The 23,231-nt window shown below is 45.1% G+C and overlaps 1 protein-coding gene across 9 annotated transcripts in view; it reads left to right on the forward strand.

Annotated features, from left to right (window-relative positions):
- Positions 1–23,231, forward strand: part of TMEM62 (transmembrane protein 62) — a 54,753-nt gene that overhangs the window by 12,709 nt on the left and 18,813 nt on the right. For 8 of the 9 annotated variants that reach the window (XR_004966039.1, XR_004966040.1, XM_036299031.1 and 5 more), the window contains 4 exons: positions 847–971; positions 1,117–1,239; positions 6,930–7,082; positions 16,138–16,297. Coding sequence is in view for 7 of the 9 variants with exons in the window: in XM_036299031.1 (XP_036154924.1) it covers positions 847–971; positions 1,117–1,239; positions 6,930–7,082; positions 16,138–16,297 (561 nt within the window). In the remaining 2 variants the exon portion in view is untranslated. The remainder of the gene's footprint in view (positions 1–846; positions 972–1,116; positions 1,240–6,929; positions 7,083–16,137; positions 16,298–23,231) is intronic. The other variant, XM_036299026.1, reaches the window with a different exon arrangement.

Below are 23,231 nucleotides of genomic sequence, written 5' to 3' on the forward strand. Positions count from 1 at the left end.
AGCCCAAAACCTGGGCAAATGCCCTGACTGGGAGTCAAACTAGCAACCTCTCGGTGCACTGAAGATGCTCAACAAACTGAGCCACACCGGCCAGGGCAGTTCTTTTTTTTTTTTTAAATCCTCACCCGATTTTCCATTGATTTTTAGGGAGAGTAGAAGAGAGAGGGAAAGGCAGAGAGAAACATCAATATTAGAGAAACACATCGATTGGTTGCCTCCTGAACCTCTACCAGAGGCCAGGCCGGGGAGGAGCCTGCAGCCAAGGTATGTGCCGTTGACCGGAATTGAACCTGGGACCCTTTGGTCCACAGGCCGACGCTCTATCCACTGAGCCAAACTGGCCAGGGCCAGTTCTTTATTTTTAAATTGCCAAGTAGTATTCTGTTGTATGGCTATATGCAATTTGTTGATGGTTTCTAATTTTTGGCTACTATGACTAGAGCTGTTAGAAACATTCAGGTACAAGGCTTTCTATGGACATAATATGTATTTTGTTTTAGTATCAGTATCCTCTTTATTAATTGCAGTGTGGTATACAGGGCTGAAAAGGTTAGTGTTTCTTTATTTTTATAAAGAAATTTATAAATTTTAAAAATGATGTAAGGTTACATTGATTATTTTTGTTCCCTCATCTATTAAATGGGGGTAATACCTGCCCTGTTTATATTATATGTGAAAACAGTTAGAAACTTACAAACATCCATACAGGTCATTAATTAGCAGGGTGTCAGCCCGAAACATAATACACTTTTTATTATAATATTTGAAGGGTGTTGTTTAATCTATTGACATTAGATTTCAGCCTGAGCCTAATTAAAAGATTCTTCTATTTTTCTTCCTTTTTAGAAACAGATGGAGGAGCTTTTATTATTGTCAAAGGAAAGTAATCAGAGCAACCACACTATTTGGTTTGGACACTATACAACATTTACTATTCTTTCTCCATCACCAGGAGTTCAGTCAATAATGAGGTGAGGCAGGCTTCTAAAATTAAAATTAATTGTTTTTAGTTATTTTATATTGCTCTACCTATCTTGCTTTTCTGAAGAAATATTTGTATGAGTTTGGCACACAAGTTATTTTTATTCATTATTCCATTTATTTTTCATTGGTTAGTTCAGCTATAGCTTATTTGTGTGGGCACCTCCATACACTTGGTGGACTGATGCCTGTTTTGCACACTCGTCACTACCAGGGCACTTTGGAACTTGAGGTGGGAGACTGGAAGAACAACAGAAGGTAAGGGGTAGTTACCCCACAGAATAAAACTTACACATGTTAACACATTATGGACCAGTAGTTTTATTGCTAGCTTTACCCAGTGGCCAGATAAGTTTCTATTGAACTAGTACAAAAAATGTTTTACATAAATGTTAAAGGCATGCTTTAAAATTACATACCCATTGCATTTTGAAGTTATTTATTACATGTTCTTACAAGCTAATATCTTTTTAAAGTATGATATTTTGTAAAACACTGTAATATGAAGCGAGAATTCTCGTGATTCATCCGCAATGTGTTAAGTTTGCTAAAACAATAATAGCTTTCTTAATGCTATCGTGGGTAATCCCAATTAAGGAAAAACTTGTGATACTTCTGTTTTTGAAGTAATTTGTGTACCTGGCAATTTTTGTTGTGCAAAAACTTTTTACAACAGTTATGTTTGCTATCCCTATGTTATGTTGGATTTTCAAGACACATCCATTAGGAAATAGTTCTCAAACTCTAGTATGCATAAGAATTCTGGAGGATCTTATTAAAAACTAGAGGTCCGATGCATGAAATTCATGCACGGGGGTGGGGGGGTCTCAGCCTGGCCTGCATCCTCTCCATTCCAGGACCCCTCGGGGATGTCCGACTGCTGGTCGGATATCCCTCTCGCAATCTGGAACCACTGGCTCCTAACTGCTCACCTGCCTGCCTGCTTGATTGCCCCTAACCAGTCTGCCTGCCTGCCTGATCCCCCCTAACTGCTCCCCTGCCAGCCTGATCGCCCCTAACTGCCTCTGCTTCGGCCTCCGCCACCGTGGCTTTGTCCGGAATGACAACCAGAAGGTGTCCAGTTGACCTGGTTTAATTAGCATATTACTCTTTTATTAGTATAGATTAGTCAGCTCAGACAGCCAAAACAAAATATCATAAATTTGTGTGCCTTAAACAACAGAAATGTATTTTTCTCACAGTTTTGGAGGCTGGAATTTGGGGTCAGGGTACCAGCATAGCATCGTCCCATACACCAGAAAGTGGAGGATCCATTGCCAGTCAGGGCACATGCCCAGGTTGCAGATTCAATACCCAGTCCAGTGAGTGCAGGAATCAATGGAACAATGTTTCTCTCTCCCTTCTCTCTGAGATCAATTAAAATGAATGATAAATAATGTTCTCTAAGTATGGTTTTAACAGGAAAGACATTAGTGATCTATGAAGTGAAAAACTTGTTATAACACATATATACAGTATGACCCCATTTTAAAAAAATTGATTTCAGAGGAAGGGAGAAGGAGGGAGAGATAGAAACATCAATGATGAGAATCATTAATCAGCTGCCTCCTGCACACCCGTACTGAGGACCAAGCCCGAAATTTGACCAGGAATCATATCGTGACCTCCTGGTTCATAGATCAATGCTCAACCACTGAGCCCCACCAGCCGGGCCCCATTTTTATCAATACCAGGCACATGAAGTACATGGGCAAGATCTCACTCCTAGACAAAAGTCTGAAATTTCCCAAAGTCCTCTGCAGCTAGGTTTCTGGATATGAATTTGTTTCTGCCGATTGGATGCGCTTGCACAATATTTTGAAGGCAGAAGTGGGGCAGAGGCATCTTCCCGCAGTTTGGGCTGTTTGCTGCTGGTGACCATGTTTGCAGAGATGTGGAGGTTTTCTGCAGCGGAATCCAGGCTGTGCACAGGCAGTTGTGGCAGAGGCAGTGCCCAGTGACCTGTTTTGTGGGAGCTGGAGGGCACTTGCGGGGGCAGCAGTTTCCCAATCCCCAGGTCACAGCTGTGCCAGAGTGCCCTAGAATTCAGTTGTGGCTGAGGGGGCAGGTCCTCCCTCTGGGCAGGGAGTCTTTCCTGGGGGCCCAGCCTAATACCCACTCCTCCAGCTTCCCGATGATTTCCCAAGCACCAATTCCCTGTGTTAAATTCTCTCCTGCCTAAAATAGCAAAGATCTAAAAACATCTTGGATCCTCTCCTTTCAACAAAAACAATGCTGCACAGGGTCAGGTCTGAGAAGTGGCTGAGGTGTTGCGGAAGGCTCCCTTCTTTGAGTCTCAGCTTCCTCTTCTGTAGAACCGAGACCAAAGATTATCTGTTCATAGTTACTGAAGACCATGGCAGCTGTTTCCCAAAGATGGCCACAACATTTCCCATCCCTTCTGTTGCCTTGCCACTTTCCGCCACGTCCTCTCTCTTGAAGTGGGGCTGACTTCTGAATTCCAAGGCCAAGGCCGAAAAGGCTGGGGCTGCAGCCTGCCCACCTCGCCAGGGTTTCCAGCTCCAGGCCCACCCACGCCGCTTGGGGCTCTGTCTGGTGCGGGGCCTTGCCCTCCTGGCTCACTTCCCCTCCTGTCTGCCGCCCAATGCCTCGCTGCACATCATGGCCCACCTGCTGGTGCTGCTGGGCCCAGCAGGCGGGGTAAGAGCCCACGTTGGGCCTCACACCTCCTGGCTCCTATATGCCGCTGCCCCCTACACCCCCTGACCCCTATTCCTGCTGCTGTTCCGACCGAGCCAGACACCCAGGTGCTGTGCGCGGCCCGCGGGGACTGCTATGGTCACCAGGAAAGCCTCCCCACCCCATCCCTGATTCCAGCGCCCCGATCCCAGGTCCACTTCCACCCAAGGAGAGCTTTACCCGTGCAGCTGCCCGAGCCTGAGACCGAGCAGCTCCAAGGTCCCCGGACCCCAAATTCCTGCCAGCCAAGGCGGTTGGCCAGCTGGCCCCGCCCTGGTCAGGGTGTTGGGGGCGATCCGGCCTAGATCAGGCCGGTTCACTGGCCGCAGTGGGTGTCATAGCGACTGGTCGTTAGGTCGTTATGGTCGTGACGGCACTACAGTCTCTGGCTTTTTATATAGATAGATAAAACTTTCTAGGCTCTACCTCTAGAGATTTTGATTGTGTTGATCTGGGTAAGGACCCAAGAAAATGCATATTTTAAAAACATACTAGTGCCCTAGCTGGTTTGACTCAGTGGATAGAGCGTTGGCTGCGGACTGAAGGGTCCTGGGTTTGATTCTAGTCAAGGGTACATGCCTGGGTTGTGGGCTCGATCCCCAGATGTTTCTATATTTCTCTCCCTCTCCCTTCCTCTCTGAAATCAATAAAAATATATAAAAGTAAATAAATAAATAAAAGCTGTTGAGCAAAAATATGTTACTTAAAAATAAATAAATAAAAGCATACCAGGCACGCTATGGACCAAACTTTGAGAAACACTAGGACCAGCCCTGGTGGGGTAGTTCAGTTGGTTAGAGCATCATCCTGATATGCCAAGGTTGTGGATTTGATCTCCAATGGGTACATATAAGAAGCAAGCAATGAATGCATAAAATCAATAAAATTTTAAAAGAGAGAAAGAAAAACACTATGACTAGAAATAAGTAATTTTCTCTTTTGAATTTTATTTAATTTTTTTAATATATGTATTTTTTATTGATTTCAGAGTAAAGGAAAGGGAGAGGGAGATAGAAACATCAATGATGAGAGAGAATCATTGATTGGCTGCCTCCTGCATGCCCCACACTGAGGATGGAGCCGCAACCCAGGCATGTGCCCTGACCGGGAATCGAACCATGACCTCCTGGTTCATAAATGATAACCACTGAACCACGCTGGCTGGGCTTTAATTTAATTATTAATTTTTATTTTTTAATTGATTTTTAGAGAGAGAGGAAAGGAGAGAGAGAAAGAGAAACATCTATGTGAGAGCAAAACAGATTGGCTGCCTCTTGTAAACCCCCTACCTGGGGTTGAGTCCAAAACTCCAGCATGTGTCCTGACCAGGAATTGAATAGGTAACCTTTCAGTGCATGGGATAATGACCAACCAACTGAGCCACACTGGCCAGGGCTCCCCTGAATTTTATCTACATTTCTAGTTATTGCTATAAGATGTTAGTGATTTAAGTTCTTCAAATAGATGATAATTGGTTTTGTTAAGGTTAATGTCTTCCTAAGAAGAAACATAACTTATCAAAAGCATATAGTATAATTAAACATAGAAAGAGAACTAAATATATTATAACTTTGATAATACCATTTAAGTGCACTAATTTAAGTATCGATGAGTATCACTTCATTGTTTAACTATTATCAATTACTATTTATTATGACTCAGTGCTCTGAAGATATTAGGTACCCAATAAATATTTGCTGAGCTGAGTATGTTTTCTTTCCATTTTTAACTATCTCCATTAATTAAAAAGCAGCTTTACATTGTAGGTGGTACTTACTCATTTTAGTTGGTTTTGTAGAATCTGGGTAAGAGCTACGTTTGAAGCCTGTAATTAGTTGGCTACTGGCTACTGTAATTACTTTGAGCCTTATAAGACCTGTCTTTTCATGACTGAAAGGCTGTGGGCTGGGCTGGAACTGCCTTGTTCCTAATCCTTGATCGGCCTCTTTATTTAAGTGATATTAATTATGAAACTTTTTTTCCTCTTCCCACCTGCTCTCCTGTATTCTAACCCTGGGGTTTTATTTGGAGTTTTACTGAAAGTACCTAACTTACCTGCCCTTACTAAACATTTAAATTGTACTAGTAAAATAGTTTTAAAAAATTGTAGATTAGTAATATTAGGCCAGGCTTTGTTATAGATGCAAATAAACGTGTGGCTTAACACAACAGATGTCTATTTTTTCCTTCATGTAAAGCTGGTATGAGTCAAGCCAACTCTCTTCTAGAGGGTGACAGGGATTCAGACTTCCTCCATCTTAAAAGGCCACTATTTCAACACTTCAATTCCCGTACTTTGGACCAGAAGTGTGGTATGTGTCACTTCAGTTCACAGGCCATTGGTCAGAACTAGTTACATTGTCCCAACCTAATACCAGGGACTCTGGGAAATGCCGGGGAGCACAGGGAGTATTTGGTGAACACTCTTGTTTCTGCCATAGTTAATTATTTCTCAGTTCTAAAAGTTAGAAAATGCAGAACTGGTTATTCCTTTTTGTTGTTAATCCTCACCCGAGGATATTTTTTCATTGATTTTTAGAGACAGTGGAAGGAAGGGAGAGAGACTTAAGAGAGAGAAACATCAATGTGAGAGAGACACATCATTTGCTTGCCCCCTGCACTTACCCCAACCAGGGGCCGGGGGTTGGGCCTGGAGCCAAGGTACATGCCCTTGACCAGAATTGAATTCAGGACCCTTTGGTCCACGGGCCAATGCTCTATGCACTGAAACAAACCAGCTAGGGCAAAACTGGTTATTCTATAACTTTCATTGTGCATTTAGAAAATCAAGACAACTTAACTTTTGTTAATTTCTTTGAAATTATAGAAATAAAGATTTAACAGACAAGTGAAAGGTTTCTAATTGTGTTTATTTTAATATTTTATGTAGCATTGTTGATGGTGTGAGGAATGTCAGATATTAGGCTTAAGATGAATATCTCAGGCTCAAAATGAATTAATTCAACAAGCATGAATTTAAAAATTAAAGAGTGCATGCTATGTACTAGACATTTATCAAGGCACAGTTAAATTCATGGCTTCAGTCAGATCCCAGTTGTTGTGACAAATGTGAAGTATAAAGTGATAGGGGCCAGGGAAAAAGACAGAAAAACAATATTATTGACTCTGCATTCAAATTCATGATCTCAAAAAGTATACTTTTATATTTTTACATTTGTTCTGTATATAACCTTCATGCCTCTTAAAATGTGAAGTGACTAATTGCCTTATTGCTCTCTGGTCTCTAGGTACCGCATCTTTGCTTTTGATCATGACCTCTTTAGCTTTTCAGATTTGATCTTTGGTGAGTGGCCTGTGATACTTATCACCAATCCTAAGTCGCTCCTGTATAGTTCTAAACATGAACCACTAGAAAGACTCCTTCACTCAACACACATCAGGTATGTAGAAAATTTTCAGAATTTACTTTCAGTTTGATATTGATGGAGAATAAATCATTGTGACTGCATTCCCATGTAACAGCTATGAGAGGTCCCACTTTAGTTGTCTCAACAATTAAACATTATGTAAAGACTAGAGGCCCGATGCACGAAGATTCATGCAAGAATAGGCCTTCCTTCCCCTGGCTGCCCGCACCACCTTTGCTCCGGTCGGAGCCGCCTTTCCGCCTCTCACCTTGTCGCATCAATGTGCATATTCCCTCCTATTGGCTGTGGGCGCTGCCACCTTTGTCGTGAAGTTACGGTCAATTTGCATTTTCTGTCTTTATTAGATAGGACTAGAGGCCCAGTACACGGGTGGGGTCACTAGGCCTGGCTGATGATCAGGACCGATTAGGGCCTGCAGGCCGGGGGAAGGGACAGGGGACGGGGGTTGGCCACTGGCCCTGAGGAAGGAGCCAGCTCTCAGCCCCCATGGGAAAGGGGCCACGTCCACTGCCACCCACCCCCGGCTCCCTGTCCCAGCTCGGGCCCTGGGGAGAAGGCAACGGGTCGCTGGGAAGGGTGTGGAAGGAACAGATGCTGGCGCCTTGCCACTGCGTGGTTCCCTACCTCCCCAACTCCTCCTTCCTTCGCCGCCTCACCGCCACCGCTGGAGATGGGTAGTGGGCCAGTTGGAGCCTGCCAGCTGGGGAGAGGGACAGGGTGTGGGAGCTTGGCCACCGGCCCCAAGGAGGGAGCCAGCCCTCGGCCCCTCTGGGAAAGGGGCTGTGTCCACCACCACCCACCCCCGGTTCCCCATCCCAGCCTGGGGCACAAAGGCCCCAGCGAGGTTGGGAGAGGAGGCGGCGGTCACCAGACCAGGCATAAGGAACGGACACTGGACGTCAATGCTGCCCCGGCCACGGGAGGTTGGCTGTGGGAGCGCATTGACCACCAGGGGGCAGTTCCTGTGTTGAGCATCTGCCCCCTGGTGGTCAATGCACGTCATAGCGACTGTTCGACCGGTCATTCCAGTCGTAATGGTTGCTTAGGCTTTTATATATATACTAGAGGCCCGGTGCACAAAAATTTGTGCACTCGGGGGGGAGAGGGGGTCTCTCAGCCCGGCCTGTGCCCTCTCGCAGTCTGGGACCCCTTGGGAGATAACGACCTGCTGGCTTAGGCCTGCTCCCGGGTGGCAGAGGGCAGGCCCAATCCCTAGGTGCAGGCCCTGGTCGGGCTCAGAGCAGGGCCCATTGGGGAATTGGGGCGCCGCCCCCTGTCATGCACAGAGCAGGGCGATTGGGAGGTTGCGATGCCACCCTCAGTCACACTCAGGGTAGGGCCGATTGGGGGGTTGGGGCACCGCCCCGTCACACTGAAGGCAGGGTCGATGGGGAGGTTGCAGCGCCACCCCCTGTCACGCACAGAGCAGGGCCAATCGGGGTTGGGGCGCTGCCCCCGTCATGCACAGAGCAGGACCGATCAGGGGGTTGGGGCGCTGCCCTCTGTCACCCACAGAGAAGGGCCGATCAGGGGGTTGGGGCGCCGCCACTGTCACACTCAGGGCAGGGCCGATGGGGAGGTTATGGCTCTACCCCGTCACACACAGAGCAGGGCCCGTGGGGTGGGGGTGGGGGGGTGGGGGCGCCGCACCCTGTCACACACAGAGCCGCAGGGCGATCAGGAGGTTGGGGAGCTCCCCCCTATCAGGCACAGAGCAGGGCCGATCAGGGGGTTGGGGCGCCTTCCCCTGTCAGGAACAGAGCAGGGCCGATAGGGAGGTTGTGGCCCTGCCGCCTGTCACACACAGAGCCGCAGGGTGATCAGGGGGTTTGGGCGCTGCCCCTGTCATGCTGATCCTGGTGCCGGGAGACCTCGCCGCTCCACTGAGCCCAGTGCTGGGAGGCATATTACCCTTTTACTATATAGAATAGAGGCCTGGTGCATGGATGGGGGCTGGCTGGTTTGCCCTGAAGGGTGTCCCGGATCAGGGTGGGGGTCCCCACTGGGGTGCCTGGCCAGCCTGGATGAGGGGATGATGGCTGTTTGCAGCTGGTCACACCCCCTTCAGGGTGGGGGTCCCCACTGGGGTGCCTGGCCAGTCTGGGTGAGGGGCTGAGGGCTGTTTTCAGGCTGGGACTGAAGCTCCCAACTGCTCCTTTTTTCCTTTTTTTTAATTTTTATTTTGAGCCAGCTTTAGCTCTGAGGCTCCAGCTCTTAGGCCTCCGCTCCTGAAAGCAGGTATCTGGTTTGTTTAGGTTCTACAGTCGAAACTCTGTATCAACTCCAGGTCTGAGATCCTGGCTAGCTGAAAGATGGTTTCTGGGGTTTTGTTTAGCTTCTGTTTTTGTTACTATTTTTCAAACTGCCAGCTCAGAGGCCTGCAGCAGCAGGCGGGGAATGTTGGAGTCCTCCGTCACTGAAGCAAGCAAGCCTCATGTTAGTTTCAAGCTGCTTGGCTGCCGGCCGCCATCTTGGCTGGCAGTTAATTTGCATATCACCCTGATTAGCCAATGGGAAGGGTAGCGGTTGTACACCAATTACCATGTTTCTCTTTTAATAGATAGGACTAGAGGCCTGGTGCACAAAATTTGTGCACTCAGGGGTGGTCCCCCATCCTGGTCTGTGCACTGTCACAGTGCGGGAGCCCCATGATCAGTCACCCCAAAGAGGTAGGCCCCACCCACCCATCTGAGGCTCCTTGATGGATTGCCTCAAAGAGGTAGGCCGGACGGAGCCAGGGGTCCTGCCTCTGTGCCGTGCAGAGCCAGGAGGCAGGACCCCCAGGCAGGCCTCGCCGTGTGGAGCTTGGATTAGGCAGGACCCCCACGCAGGCCTCGCCGCATAGAGCCGGGGGACCCCCAGGCAGGCCTCGCTGCGCGGACCCAGGAGGAGGCAGGACCCCCAAGCAGTCCTTGCTGCGCAGAGCTGGGAGGAGGTGAGACTCCCAGGCAGGCTTTGTGCTGTGCACGCAGCGTCAAGCCCAGCCCCGCCTGCCTGTGCATGCCCACTGTGCATGCAGCCATCTTGTGATGGCATGAGGGCATTGTGGCGTGACGACTACTTAGGCTTTTGTTAGTAAGGATACTAGAGGCCCGGTGCATGAAAATTCATGCTCTGGAGGGGAGGGGTCCCTCAGTCCAGCCTGCCCTGTCTCACAGTCTGGGAGACCTCAGGGGATGTCCTACTGACAGGTTAGGCCCCCCTCCCCGTGGAGCGGGCCTAAGCCACAGTCTGGTCTTCCTCTGCAGGAGGTGACCGGGCTGATCAGGGGAAGGCGCCGCCCCCATCACCCTGCTGCTGCTGCCACTGCTAGCTATGGCGGCTCTGAGGCCTGAGGCCCGAGCCTCGCAGCCGCCAGGTCTCATGGCTGCCTGAGCCCACGGCCACAGCTGCCATGAGCCCCTGGCCTTGCAGCCGCTGTGGCTTTGTCCGGATGAACATCTGGATGGACATCCGGAAGACATCCGCCCTAATTAGCATATTACCCTTTTATTAGTATAGATAGACAAATTGGTTACTGTTTCATTACAATTCAGTTAAAAATATATTTTAGCCCTGGCCAGTGTGGCTCAGTTGGTTGGAGTGTCGTCCCCTATACCAAAAGGTTGCAAGTTCTATTTTTAGTCAGGGCACATACCCAGGTTGCAAGTTAGATCCTCGTCTGGGTGTGTTTGGGAGGCAACTTATCGATGTTTTTTTTCTCTCTCTCCCTCCCTTCCTCTTTCTAAAAATCCCTCTCTCTCTCTCTCTCTCTCTCTATCTATCTACCTATCTATCTATCTATCTAAAAAGCAGTAATATGCAAATGAGGTCAAGACTCCCTAACAGTCATGACCAGCTCAGGAGGAGGGGCCGGGTGTGGCCCTGAGCCTGAGAGAACAACACGCAGGTGCAGCTTGGAGCCTGAGAGATCAACACAGAGGGGCGCCTGCTCCGAGCCTCAAGCCTCAGACACGGCTGGGGCAGGCCCCTAGCAGACACACACACACACACACACACACACACACACACACACACACGGCACCTGCTCTGAGCCTACGCGGCTGAGGTCACCTGTCAGGGCTGTGAGGAGAGAGGAAAGCCTATCCTGCCACGTGTACCAGTGCCCAGGAGGTGCTTGGGCCCCTTGGTCTGAGGGGTCTTCTCCAGGGCAGTCTCCTGGTTGCTTCTCCGGTCCCGGTCAAGGGAAGGAGCCAAGGGTGGGGGAAACGAGGCCAGGCCAATCAGATTTTCCAATTGTTCCCGGCTGTGCGTTTGCTCCAGGGGTGGAGGGAGGAAGTTCTCCACACAAAGGCAGGAAGGCAGAGGTGCTCTGTGGCAAAGGCAAAGGCACAGTGGCCCTGGGACAGCCCGAGGGTCTGCAGCACAGAGTGCTGGGCAGGGCAGCCACCGCAGGGGGCCATCCCCGGCACCTCTCACCCCTCCAAGGACATCAGCTCGGGATGTCACAGTCAGAGGAACAGACCCAGACAGAGTTGAGACCTGCCCCGGTCACATAAAGCTTCCAATTCAGCACCCTCTCCACGCTTCTTCAAGTTCCCAACCATTGACTGAACACTTTCTATCAAGTTCCTAGAAGGTGGTAATCCCTCACTAACTGTGGTTTTAAGAGGGTTCCCTTTACACAGCTTTTACACAGTATGCCTCTACACAGCTTTCTTGAAGAGGCACTTACATGCCATACTACTCACCCACAGCAGGCATACTGTTTGATGCATGAATTTCCTCAGCAGCTCAACCACCGACACAAACCGTTTTCAAGCTTCCATCACACTGTTTGCCCATCTGCAGTCAACTCCCCCCCAGCCCCAGGCAACCACAGGTCTGCTTTCTGTCCCTGTAATTTTGTCTTTTCTAGAAATCTCCACATTCTTTAAAAAAAAAAAAAAAAAGCGATAAAAAAAACAAAAACAAGAACGCTGCTGTCTTCAGGCCTACAAAGGGGAAGATGACTGAGGGCAAAAAAGATGTCTCCGTGAAGGGCCTAGAGCAGTGGTTCTCAACCTTCTGGCCCTTTAAATACAGTTCCTCATGTTGTGACCCAACCATAAAATTATTTTCGTTGCTACTTCATAACTGTAATGTTGCTACTGTTATGAATCGTAATGTAAATATCTGATATGCAGGATGGTCTTAGGTGACCCCTGTGAAAGGGTCGTTCGACTGCCAAAGGGGTCGCGACCCATAGGTTGAGAACCGCTGGCCGAGTGTGTGGGGCCTGGCCCCTCCTGCTTTAACTCCCAGATGAACAAACTCAGGGTCAGAGAGGTCTGGGGTGTGGTTCAGTCTTTTCAACCCATGCCTGCATCCCAGATGCTAATGACAGTGGCAGCAGCGGTGGTACTACTCAGAGCCCGGCCTGGCCACACCAGCCCCCCCACCCCAGTGGGCACACACATACACACACACGGGGGCGCCTGCTCTGAGCCTCTGACACGGTGGGGACAGGCCCCCAGCGGACACATACACACACACACACACACACACACACACATACACACATACAGGGCACCTGCTCTGAGCCTCCGTGGCCAGACTGCAGCTTAGGACATCCTGTCAGTAGGACATCCCCTGAGGGCTCCTGGACTGTGCGAGGGGGCAGGCTGGGCTGAGGGGACCCCCCCCCCCGTGCACAAATTTCGTGCACCAGGCCTCTAGTGTGTATGTATGTGTGTGTGTGTATATATATATGTGTATATGTATATGTATATGTATATGTATATGTATATGTATATACTGAGTGGCCAGATTATTACGACCACCCCATCAGTACAATGAAGTGAATTAGTTATGCAAATAATAATAATAAGACCTTGAGAGTATTTGCTTAGGAAGTTTTCAATATTCAGTATTTTTGGAAGTGTCAATGAAGTACTGATGGGGTGGTCATAATAATCTAGCCACTCGGTATGTATGTATGTATATACACACACACACACACACACACACACACATATATGTATATATATTATATATTTACTAGTATGCTGCTGAAAGTTTAAAAAGTATCCAGAAACCCATAATCCTACCATTATTACTTTTTTTATTTTATCTTCCTGTTATTATGTTGTTATAATTATAATATACATATTCTAGGGTTATTCTAAGATATTCGTTTGTATACTACTTAAAACAGTTATATTTTATATCAAAAAATTTTTTCATTTTGCTACATAGCCTTCCAAAAAAGAAAAAGCTATATAAACCTTATGGAATTAAATATTCCATTGCCATGTGAATGTGACTGTAAATTAAAGAGACTTATGAAACCTTTCTCAAACATAAAGGCACTCTTTTAAATATATGTACTTTATTTTTAAGCATATTTTTATTGATTTCAGAGAGGAAAGGAGGGGGAGAGAGATAGAGACATCGATGATGAGAGAGCATCATTGATTGGCTGCCTCCTGCATGCCCCCTGCTGGGGATTGAGCCCACATCCTGGGCATGTGCCCTTGACTGGAATCAATCCCTGGACCCCTCAGTCTGCAGGCTGTTGTTCTATCCACTGAGCCAAACCAGCTAAAGTAGTATATGTACTTTATGCTCTTTTAAATTTTATTTTGAAAAGTAATACAAGAGCCACCTTTGGAAAATAGGGTGTGGGATTATATGTGTATCCCCACCCCTCACCAATAGAACTATTATTAATGATTTTGAGTTTCCCTTAGTAGGCATTCTCTTTTAGGCATCTTTTTACATAGTTGTAATAATAGGGCACAATCTATTCTTATTTTAAAAATATATTGGGCTGACATCCAATCTAATAATAGACAAACATGGTAATTAACCGTACCTCTGACACGCTTCCCATTGGCTAATCAGGGCGATATACAAATTAACTGCCAACCAAGATGACAGTCGGCAGCCAGGCAGCTGAAGCAAACAGGAGGCTTGCTTGCTCCAGTGATGGAGGAAGCCAAGGTTCCCCGCCTGCCGCTGCCAGCCTCTGAGCTGCAGTCTAAGAAACAATGTTGCAATTATAGAAGCTAAACAATCCCTAGAAACCTGCTTTCAGCTAGCTGGGCCTCAGAGCTGGAGCTGCAACAGAGTTTCAATTATAGAAGCCAAACAAACCCAGATACCTGCTTTCAGCAGCCGAGGTCTCAGAGCTGGAGCCGAGCCTCAGAGCTGAAGCTGGCTCTCAGTTCCAATGACAGCCATAGAAGGTAAATAAATCCCAGAATAAAAAAATTAAAAAAAAGGAGAGGTTGGGAGCTTCAGTCACCCACCAGCCTGAAAATGGCCCTCAGCCCCTCACCCAGACTGGCCAGGCACCCCAGTGGGGACCCCCACCCTGAAGGGGGTGTGACCAGCTGCAAACAGCCATCATCCCCTCATCCAGGCTGGCCAGGCACCCAAGCGGGACCCCCACCCTGATCCAGGACACCCTTCAGGGCAAACCAGCCGGCCCCCACCCGTGCACCAGGCCTCTATCCTATATAGCAGGGGTCCTCAAACTTTTTAAACAGGGGGCCTGGTTCTTTGTCCCTCAGACTGTTGGAGGGCCGGACTATAGTTTTTAAAAAAAACTATGAACAGATTCCTATGCACACTGCATATATCTTATTTTGAAGTAAAAAAACAAAATGGGAACAAATACAATATTTGTATTTGCATGTGGCCCGCGGGCCGTAGTTTGAGGACCCCTGCTATATAGTAAAAGGGTAATATGCAAACTGACCCTAACAGCAGAATGACTGGGAATGACTGGTCACTATGACACACACTGACCACCAGGGGGCAGACGCTCAATGCAGGAGCTGCCCCCTGGTGGTCAGGGCGCTCTCACATGGGAGGAGCTCTGCTCAGCCACAAGCCAGGCTGATGGCTGCCAGTACAGCGGTGGTGGTGGGAGCCTCTCCCGCCTCCTCAGCAGCGCTAAGGATGTCCGACTGCAGTTTTGGCCTGCTCCCCGCTGGCAAGTGGACATCCCCCGAGGGCTGCCAGGCTGCCAGAGGGATGTCTGATTGCCATCTTAGGCCCAATCCCCCGGGAAGCGGGCCTAAGCCAGCAGGTGGTCATCCCCTGAGGGGTCCCAGACTGCGAAAGGGCACAGGCTGGGCTGAGGGACTCTCCCCCCGCCCTCCGAGTGCACAAATTTTTGTGCACTGGGCCTCTAGTCTACATATACAAATCCTAAGTGACCTTTACAATTGGTCGCTATGATGCGCACTGACCACCAGGGGACAGATGCTTAATGCAGAAGCTGCCCCCTGGTGGTTAGTGCTCTCCCACAGCCAACCTCCCGTGGCTGTTCAACCTCCCATGGTTCCTGCTCCTGGTTGGCTGGCCCCGATCAGCCCCAATGGGGACTAGGTGAAATGGCCCCCATGGCCCTGATCGCTGGCCAGGCCAAGGGATCCCACCCATGTTTTCCATAGTGGCTTTACCACTTCACATTCCCACCACCAGTGAATAAGGTACCCAATTACTTTTTAAAATGGGTACTAATTTATATGTTATTAGATATTGTACTTTTAAGAAGATTAACTACTTAATCTGGAAAAAATGGTATCAAGCTGTTTTAAGATTTTTTTTATTACTAGTTAAGTAAAACATACATTTCTCAGGTTTTTGTTTTTTTTAATAGGAGCTGGATATCAAATTTGGGCATTATATTCTCTGGGGCCTGGTAACCTTAGCCTTATTTGTAACATTGCTTCTTTAGGGTAGATAGAAGAACCAAATGAGTGGATGGGAACCAAATAGGAGATGGTAGGCTTGACATTAGATGAACAAATGTCTAATTTACATTCTCTTTCTATGAGAAAAACCAGGACTTTAGGAGTTTCTTCAGAAAGAACTTTGGGTCTACTCCAAAGTATACTCCAGAAACTACTCCAGAATAGTTTCAAATTTCTCACCAGTTCAGGTTTGCTGAATTATGCAAATCCAAAAGCCACCATTCAGAAAGAAACCAAATTATATGAATAGTGGTCCCTACAGTAGTACCATGTCATGATTCTGCCTATACTTTTATCTTTTCAGGTTATAATAGGTTATTCTCCTTTATAAAAACAATGACAAATACCTAAAACCTGTGCTATATATGCTTTCATTTCAGAGTCTTGGCCTTTTCCTCATCCTCCATTACTTCTGTCACAGTTAAGATCGATGGAGTTCATTTAGGGGAAGCTACTCATTTGTCTGGTCCTATTTTCACACTGAAGTGGAACCCAAGAAACTACATTAATAGTACACATAATATAGAAGTAATTGTCCAGGTAAGTTAGTAATTTTCAATTCGCTGTATAAATGTGATTAGACTGTAACCACACTGAACTCCGATTTGGCGGGGAAGGGGGGTTTTGCAGTCAGTTGATAAAGGTGAAACTAAGTTTAATAAAAATTTGGATGCATTGGATTTGTCATGTTCTGAAAATGTGCACTCAGGAGTAATTCTACTTTTAGACTAAAAACTGAGTAGAGGAAAAGTGGAGTGTGCCACTACTGGCCACAGTCCCCCCTTTTTCTAACGTCAGGGAATCATTCTTTTGTTTTCTTTCAACTGTGGCCCCAGTGTCTTTTAATAATGGGAGCAAAATTCACCAATATACCAAAAGATAATAGAATAAGTCAGAAAACATGTATTTATGTATCCATGCCTTTGATTGCTTTCTCCAAATACAGGAAGATTGTGTCATTATTTTGAAAGCTCTAGGACAGCAAATTTTCAAGGCAATAAAGGATTTTTTTTTATATTTGGGGTATGCATTCATAGCATGTGCATTCACTGTCTGCCTGGCATTGCTCTGATTTAACCTGGCAAGCATTTAATTCACTAGCACCTGCCAGAGTAGACAGTGATCATTGTTACCAAAATAGGGCTGTTTCATCAACCTTATGAAACTCTTTAAGGGATAGATTGTGCTCAGAAATTATTTTCTAAAAAAAATCCATCAATATCTATAACTTTATGGTTTGATGACAGTTTTTAACTGTTAAATCTTTTAATATTAACTTCGTTTGAAACATGAAGTAATCCTTCAGAAAACACATGAAATTATTTTCATTACTTTTTTTTTTTTTTTTTTTTTTGGTCACAGAGAAGGATTTTTGAGCAGGAAGGAGCTGTTTACTGAGCCCTGATGTCAGGCACTTGAATTTTGTACTTTATCCATATCATAATCCTGTATGCTGGGTAGCTTTATCCCCGATTCATAGATAAGGAACAAGAGAAGGCACTTTACAATGTCACTGTCTTTGAAGTGTTCTGCTTAGGAGGAAAAAGGAACACAGGGAGGATGTGGAAGGCGGGATGGCTGGGGGTGAACTCTTAATGTCTTTCATATTAGGAGTTGGTCATTTAAAAAAGGCTTGAAGGTATGAGTGCAACTAGAATATTCCCTGTGTCATGGGAAGAAGTAGGAGCAACCATAGGCGATCTGCTCACTGTAGGAATGGGGAACTCTCAAATCCTTGGATTGCTCCAGAATCTCAGCTTCTGTAGTTTTATGAGAAAGAAACTTTATTCATATTTCTTGAAATATTTCTGGTTATCTATCTGAATCCTTAGTAAAAATGTGAAATCACTATACTTTTTATATCTTTAACATTTCTTGCAACATTATTGAGGTATAATTTACATATAAAACATATAAATACAATTTGGTAAGTTTTGACATACATACACATCCTTGAAACCATTACTACAATCAATATGATCCATCACCCTCAAAAGTGTTCTTGTGCCCTTTTGTAACTACCTTCTTTCCGCGCTCATTTCCAGGCAACCAGTGGTCTGTTTTCTGTCTACGTGTGTGTGATAACTTAAAAACATTCGTCTACTGAATATGAAATAGGGAACCTGGTCCCCTCATTCATCAGTGGGAACATTATGTCTTTTCAAATACGTTATGCTATATAGATAAGTCTGAAAGAAAAATCTGTGAGAATCTGGCCGGTGTGGCTCAGTTGAATGTCATCCTGTGCATTGAAGCTTTGTCAGTTTGATTCCTGGTCAGGGCATGTGCTCAGGTTGTGGGTTTGGTCCCCAGTTGGGGTGCATAAGGAAGGCAAACTGATTGATATTTCTCTCTCACAGCGATGCTTCCCTCTCTTCTTTCTCTCCTCTCCCTTCCTCTTTAAAATTAATTTAAAAATTTTTTTAAACATCCGTAAGAGATCACATCAATTTATTATATTGTATTTTACCTACTTACTACAGTGGGGCCTTGACTTACGAGTTTAATTCATTCCGAGACCAAGCTCGTTAAGGAGCTCGTTAACTCAAATTACTCTGTCAACTCAAAGCAAAAAATCGGCCGAGAGACAGCTGGTATCTCAAAAAACTCGTTAGTCAGGACACTCGTAAGTCAAGGCCCCACTGTATATTCATTGAATATAGGTTCCAGGCAGCCTACCAGCAAACATTCTCAGATCAATTCTCAGTGTGGTTCCTGAATTAGTAGCATCAACACCACCTGGGAAATTGTTAGAAATGCTAACTCTCAGTTTCCTTCTCAAACCTATGAACCAGAAACTGGAGATGGGAGCCGGCAATCTTTTAACAGTCAATCCCTCCAGGTGATTCCGATGTGATGTGCATTAAAGGTTGAGGACAGTATTTTAGACTGTTGTATCTACTTTGCCAATTTAAAGACTAGAAATTTCTATATCTCAATTAAAGAAAATCTCTGCTTTAAAACAAGAACTTATCACTGAAAGTAAGAATATTTGGAGTATAGTTAGATAAATGCCAGCAAAGCTTCTTTACACTATTTAAAAACTTTTGTATGAGCATTATGCTAAGCGAAATAAGCCAGTCAGAGAAGGATAAATATTACATGATCTCACTCATTTGTGGAATATAATGAACAACATAAACAAATGAACAAAAACAGATCCAGAGACAGAGAAGCATCGATCAGACCATCAAACCTCAGAGGGAAGGTAGGGGAGGGTGTGGGTAAGGGGGAGAGATCAACCAAAGGACTTGTATGCATGCATATAAGCATAACCAATGGACACAGGCAACAGGGGGGTGAGGGCATGAGTGGGGGGTAGGGGGGCAATGAGGGGATAAGGACACATATGTAATACCTTAATAAAAGGAAAAAAAATAAAAACTTTTGTATGATGGCTAATTTAAAAAATATATGGAAGTGTTAATACTATAATGAATTCCCATGTATCCATCAGCCAATTGAATAGTTATCAACTCATGACCAGTCTTTTTTCATCTATACCCCATCCACGTCTCTCCTTCCTGCACCATGATGTCATTTTATATGTAAATATGTCAGTATGATTTACTAAAAGATAAGGACTATATTTTAATGTAATCATTAAAAAAAGTAACCATAATACCATATTATACCTGAAAAATTAACAGTAATTCCTTAATATCAAACCATCTAGCTAGTGTTCAGTTTTCCCAATTTGTCATATATGTTTCTCTCTATACATTGCATTTAGTTGATTCAAATCAGAATCCAAACAAGGCTCAAATATTGCATTTAGCTGATTTATCTCTTTTGTCTCTCACCCCTCCTGTTTTTTCCTTTATAGAATATATATATTCTATATATATTTTCTTTGGAAACTGGGTCTTTTATCCTGTAGAATTTCCTGTGTTCTAGATTTTTTGCTTTTTGATTTGAGTCTGTTTTTTTTTTAGCAAGAATACTTCATTTGGTGTTTTATTCTTTCACCAGAAGACTATAATATCTGGTCATCTCTTTGTTAGTAAGGTTAAGATTGATCAGTGTATTCAGGTATTGTTAACCTTATCTAATGATGTGCTGATAAATATTTAACAACCAACTTGGAGGATGTTTGGAGTGGGAGCTGCTTCATAGCATTTCTCTGATTTATACTAGTTTCCATTATATAAATATTCCTACCAACACAACATCAATTGGCTTGCAAAATTCCTGAAAATTTAACAACTGGTTCTGTGAGTCAGTCAAGCCAGCTCCAGCAAACTGCTGGCTTATCCCTCCATTCATTGGGAAGTATCCAATCATCTTTTCATTGAAGGATTTCCAGCAGCTATTGATTATCTTTGCCTAGATCCATTATTTCATTAGATTTATAAAATGATGATATTCAAATTGCTACTCCTTATTATAGGAGTATTAATTAGAATAGGTCTATAAAGAAAACATTTCTCTATTCTTTTTGGTACCCAGATATAGAGTTCATACAAGAAAGACAGGATAAATGCTTTCTTTTTTTTTTTTTAATTCTTTATTGTTCAAAGTATTACATATGTCTCCTTTTTCCCCCATTGACCTCTCCCCGGCCACCCATACCTGCATCAAATGCCCTCACCCCCCTATTGTCTGTGTCCATTGTTCATGCTCATATGCAAGGATACAAGGCCTTTGGTTGATCTCTTACCCCACCCCCCCAACATCCTTTGCCTTCCCTCTGAGGTTTGACGGTCTGTTTGATGTTTTTCTGTCTCTGAATCTATTTTTGTGCATCAGTTTATGTTGTTCATTATATTCCACAAATGAGGGAGATCTTGTGATATTTATCTTTCTCCAACTGGCTTATTTTGCTTAGTGTAGTGTTCTTCAGTCCATCCATGCTGTTGCAAATGGTAAGAGTTCTTTCTTTTTTTACAGCAGCTTAGTATTCCATTGTATAGATGTGCCACAGTTTTTTAGTTCACTCATCTGCTGATGGGCACTTAGGCTGTTTCCAAATCTTAGCTATTGTAATATAGGGGTGCATATATTTTTTCTGATTAGTGTTTCTTATTTCTTGGGATATATTCCTAAAAGTGGGATTACTGGGTCAAATGGGAGTTACATTTTTAATTTTTTGAGGAAACTCCATACTGTTTTCCACAGAGGCTGCACCAGTCAGCATTCCCACTAGCAGTGTACTTTTCTCCACATCCTCACCAGCATTTGTCATTTGTTGATTTGTTGATGATAGCTATTCTGACAGGTGTGAGATGGTACCTAATTGTTGTTTTGATTTGCATCTCTCGGATGATTAGTGGCTTTGAACATATTTTCATATGTCTCTTGGCCTTCTGTATGTCCACTTTCTTTTATTTTTATTTTTTATTAATTAAATCTTTATTGTTCAGATTATATTTGTTCCTCTTTTCCCCCCCCAATAACTCCCCTCCACCCAGTTCCCACCCCACCCTCCTCCCTCACTCCCCATCCACTGTCCTCATCCATAGGTGCATGATTTTTGTCCAGTCTCTTCCCGCATCCCCCACACCCCTTTCCCCCCCAAGAATAGTCAGTCCATTCCCTCTCTATGTCCCTGATTCTATTATAATCACCAGTTCATTCTGTTCATCAGATTATTTATTCACTTGATTCTTAGATTCACTTGTTGATAGATGCATATTTGTTGTTCATAATTTGTATCTTTACCTTTTTCTTCTTCTTCCTCTTCTTAAAGGATACTTTTCAGCATTTCATATAATACTGGTTTGGCGGTGATGAACTCCTTTAGCTTTTTCTTATCTGTGAAGCTCTTTATCTGACCTTCAATTCTGAATGATAGCTTTGTTGGATAAAGTAATCTTGGTTGTAGGTTCTTGGCATTCATCACATTGAATATTTCTTGCCACTCCCTTCTGGCCTGCAAAGTTTCTGTTGAGAAATCAGCTGACAGTCGTATGGGTATTCCCTTGTAGGTAACTGAGTTTCTTCCTCTTGCTGCTTTTAAGATTCTCTCTTTGTCTTTTGCTCTTGGCATTTTAATTATGATGTGTCTTGGTGTGATCCTCTTTGGATTCCTTTTGTTTGGGGTTCTCTGCGCTTCATGGACTTGTAAGTCTATTTTTTTCACCAGGTAGGGGAAGTTTTCTGTCATTATTTCTTCAAATAGGTTTTCAATATCTTGCTCTCTCTCATCTTCTGGCACCCCTATAATTCAGATGTTGGTACGCTTGAAGCTGTCCCAGAGGCTCCTTACACTATCTTCATATTTTTGGATTCTTTTTTCATTTTGCTTTTCTGGTTGGGTGTTTTTTGCTTCTTCGTATTTCAAATCGTTGACTTGATTCTTGCAATCCTCTAGTCTGCTGTTGGGAGTCTGTATAATCTTTATTTCAGTCAGTGTATGCTTAATTTCTAGGTGGTTCTTTATCACAACCTCAAGGGTCTCATTAGATCTTGTAGATCTCATTAAGTTTATCGGCAGTTTCTAGAAAATTCTTGAAAAACCTTAAAAGTGTGGTTTTGAACTCTATATCCAGTAGTTTGCTTTCCTCCATTTCTGTCATTTGTGTCCTTTTTCTTTGTCTCCGCATTTTTTATGCTTCCCTGTGTTGATAAAGTGGTTTTCTGTGCTGAGTGTCCTCTAGGGCCCAGTGGTTCAGCCTCCCCAGTTACCTGAGGAGGGCACTCTTGGTGCACTCCCTTGTGGGCTTTGTGCACAGTCTTGTTGTAGTTAAGCCTTGATTGTTGTAGTTATCACTAGGAGGAATTGAGCTCCAGGCCAATTGGCTGTGAGAATCAGCTGTGTCTGCAGTGGGAGAACTTCTGTGCTAGAGACACCCCTCTGGGGCAAGACTTGCTTCAAAGGGGCTTTGGTGCTCACTGAGTCTGCCCCCTGAGTGTGTCCTTTATGGTTCCACGGGGCTGCAAACTGGATGGTCCCACTCTGACCTCTGGGTTTCCTGGCTCCTGGATCTCTAGGGAGGTGCTAATCTAGCCTTTGCCTGAGGCTACCCAGCAAAAGCCTCAGGGCTTGGGCAGGGCGGGTCCCACAAGATCAACAGGGCGGGGCTAGCAGTTACGGCTGCTCTCAGTCCAGCCCTCAGAGGCTCTGCTTCTCAATGTCCCGGTAATCGCTGCAAGCCCCTTGGAGAGAAAGCTGCCCTCGAGTTCCGACCGATGCCAGACAGTCCCGCTTCTCCCGTATGAGTCTGGGTCCCTAGAGACTCACCTGGAACTGGAGCTCAGAGCCTGAGGCTCCCTCCCGATTGAAAAAGACAACTGTGCCCTCAGCCGCCAGCCCACTCCGCATGCGCCTCCGCACCTTAGTATTTTACTTTCGTACTGCGCCTCCTCTGAGTCTCGGTATGCTTTTCTCTTTCCTTCTAGTTGTAGAATTTCCACTCGGCCACCCTTCCTGTGGTTCTGGATGATGTGCGTTCCATCTTTTAGTTGTATTTTTGAAGTGGTTGTTCGAGGCATCAAACTCCGGTGTTTACCTATGCCGCCATCTTGGTTTCTC

The sequence above is a fragment of the Myotis myotis genome, unplaced genomic scaffold (assembly GCF_014108235.1).
Source record: "Myotis myotis isolate mMyoMyo1 unplaced genomic scaffold, mMyoMyo1.p scaffold_m19_p_1, whole genome shotgun sequence".
NCBI classification, from domain to species: domain Eukaryota; kingdom Metazoa; phylum Chordata; class Mammalia; order Chiroptera; family Vespertilionidae; genus Myotis; species Myotis myotis.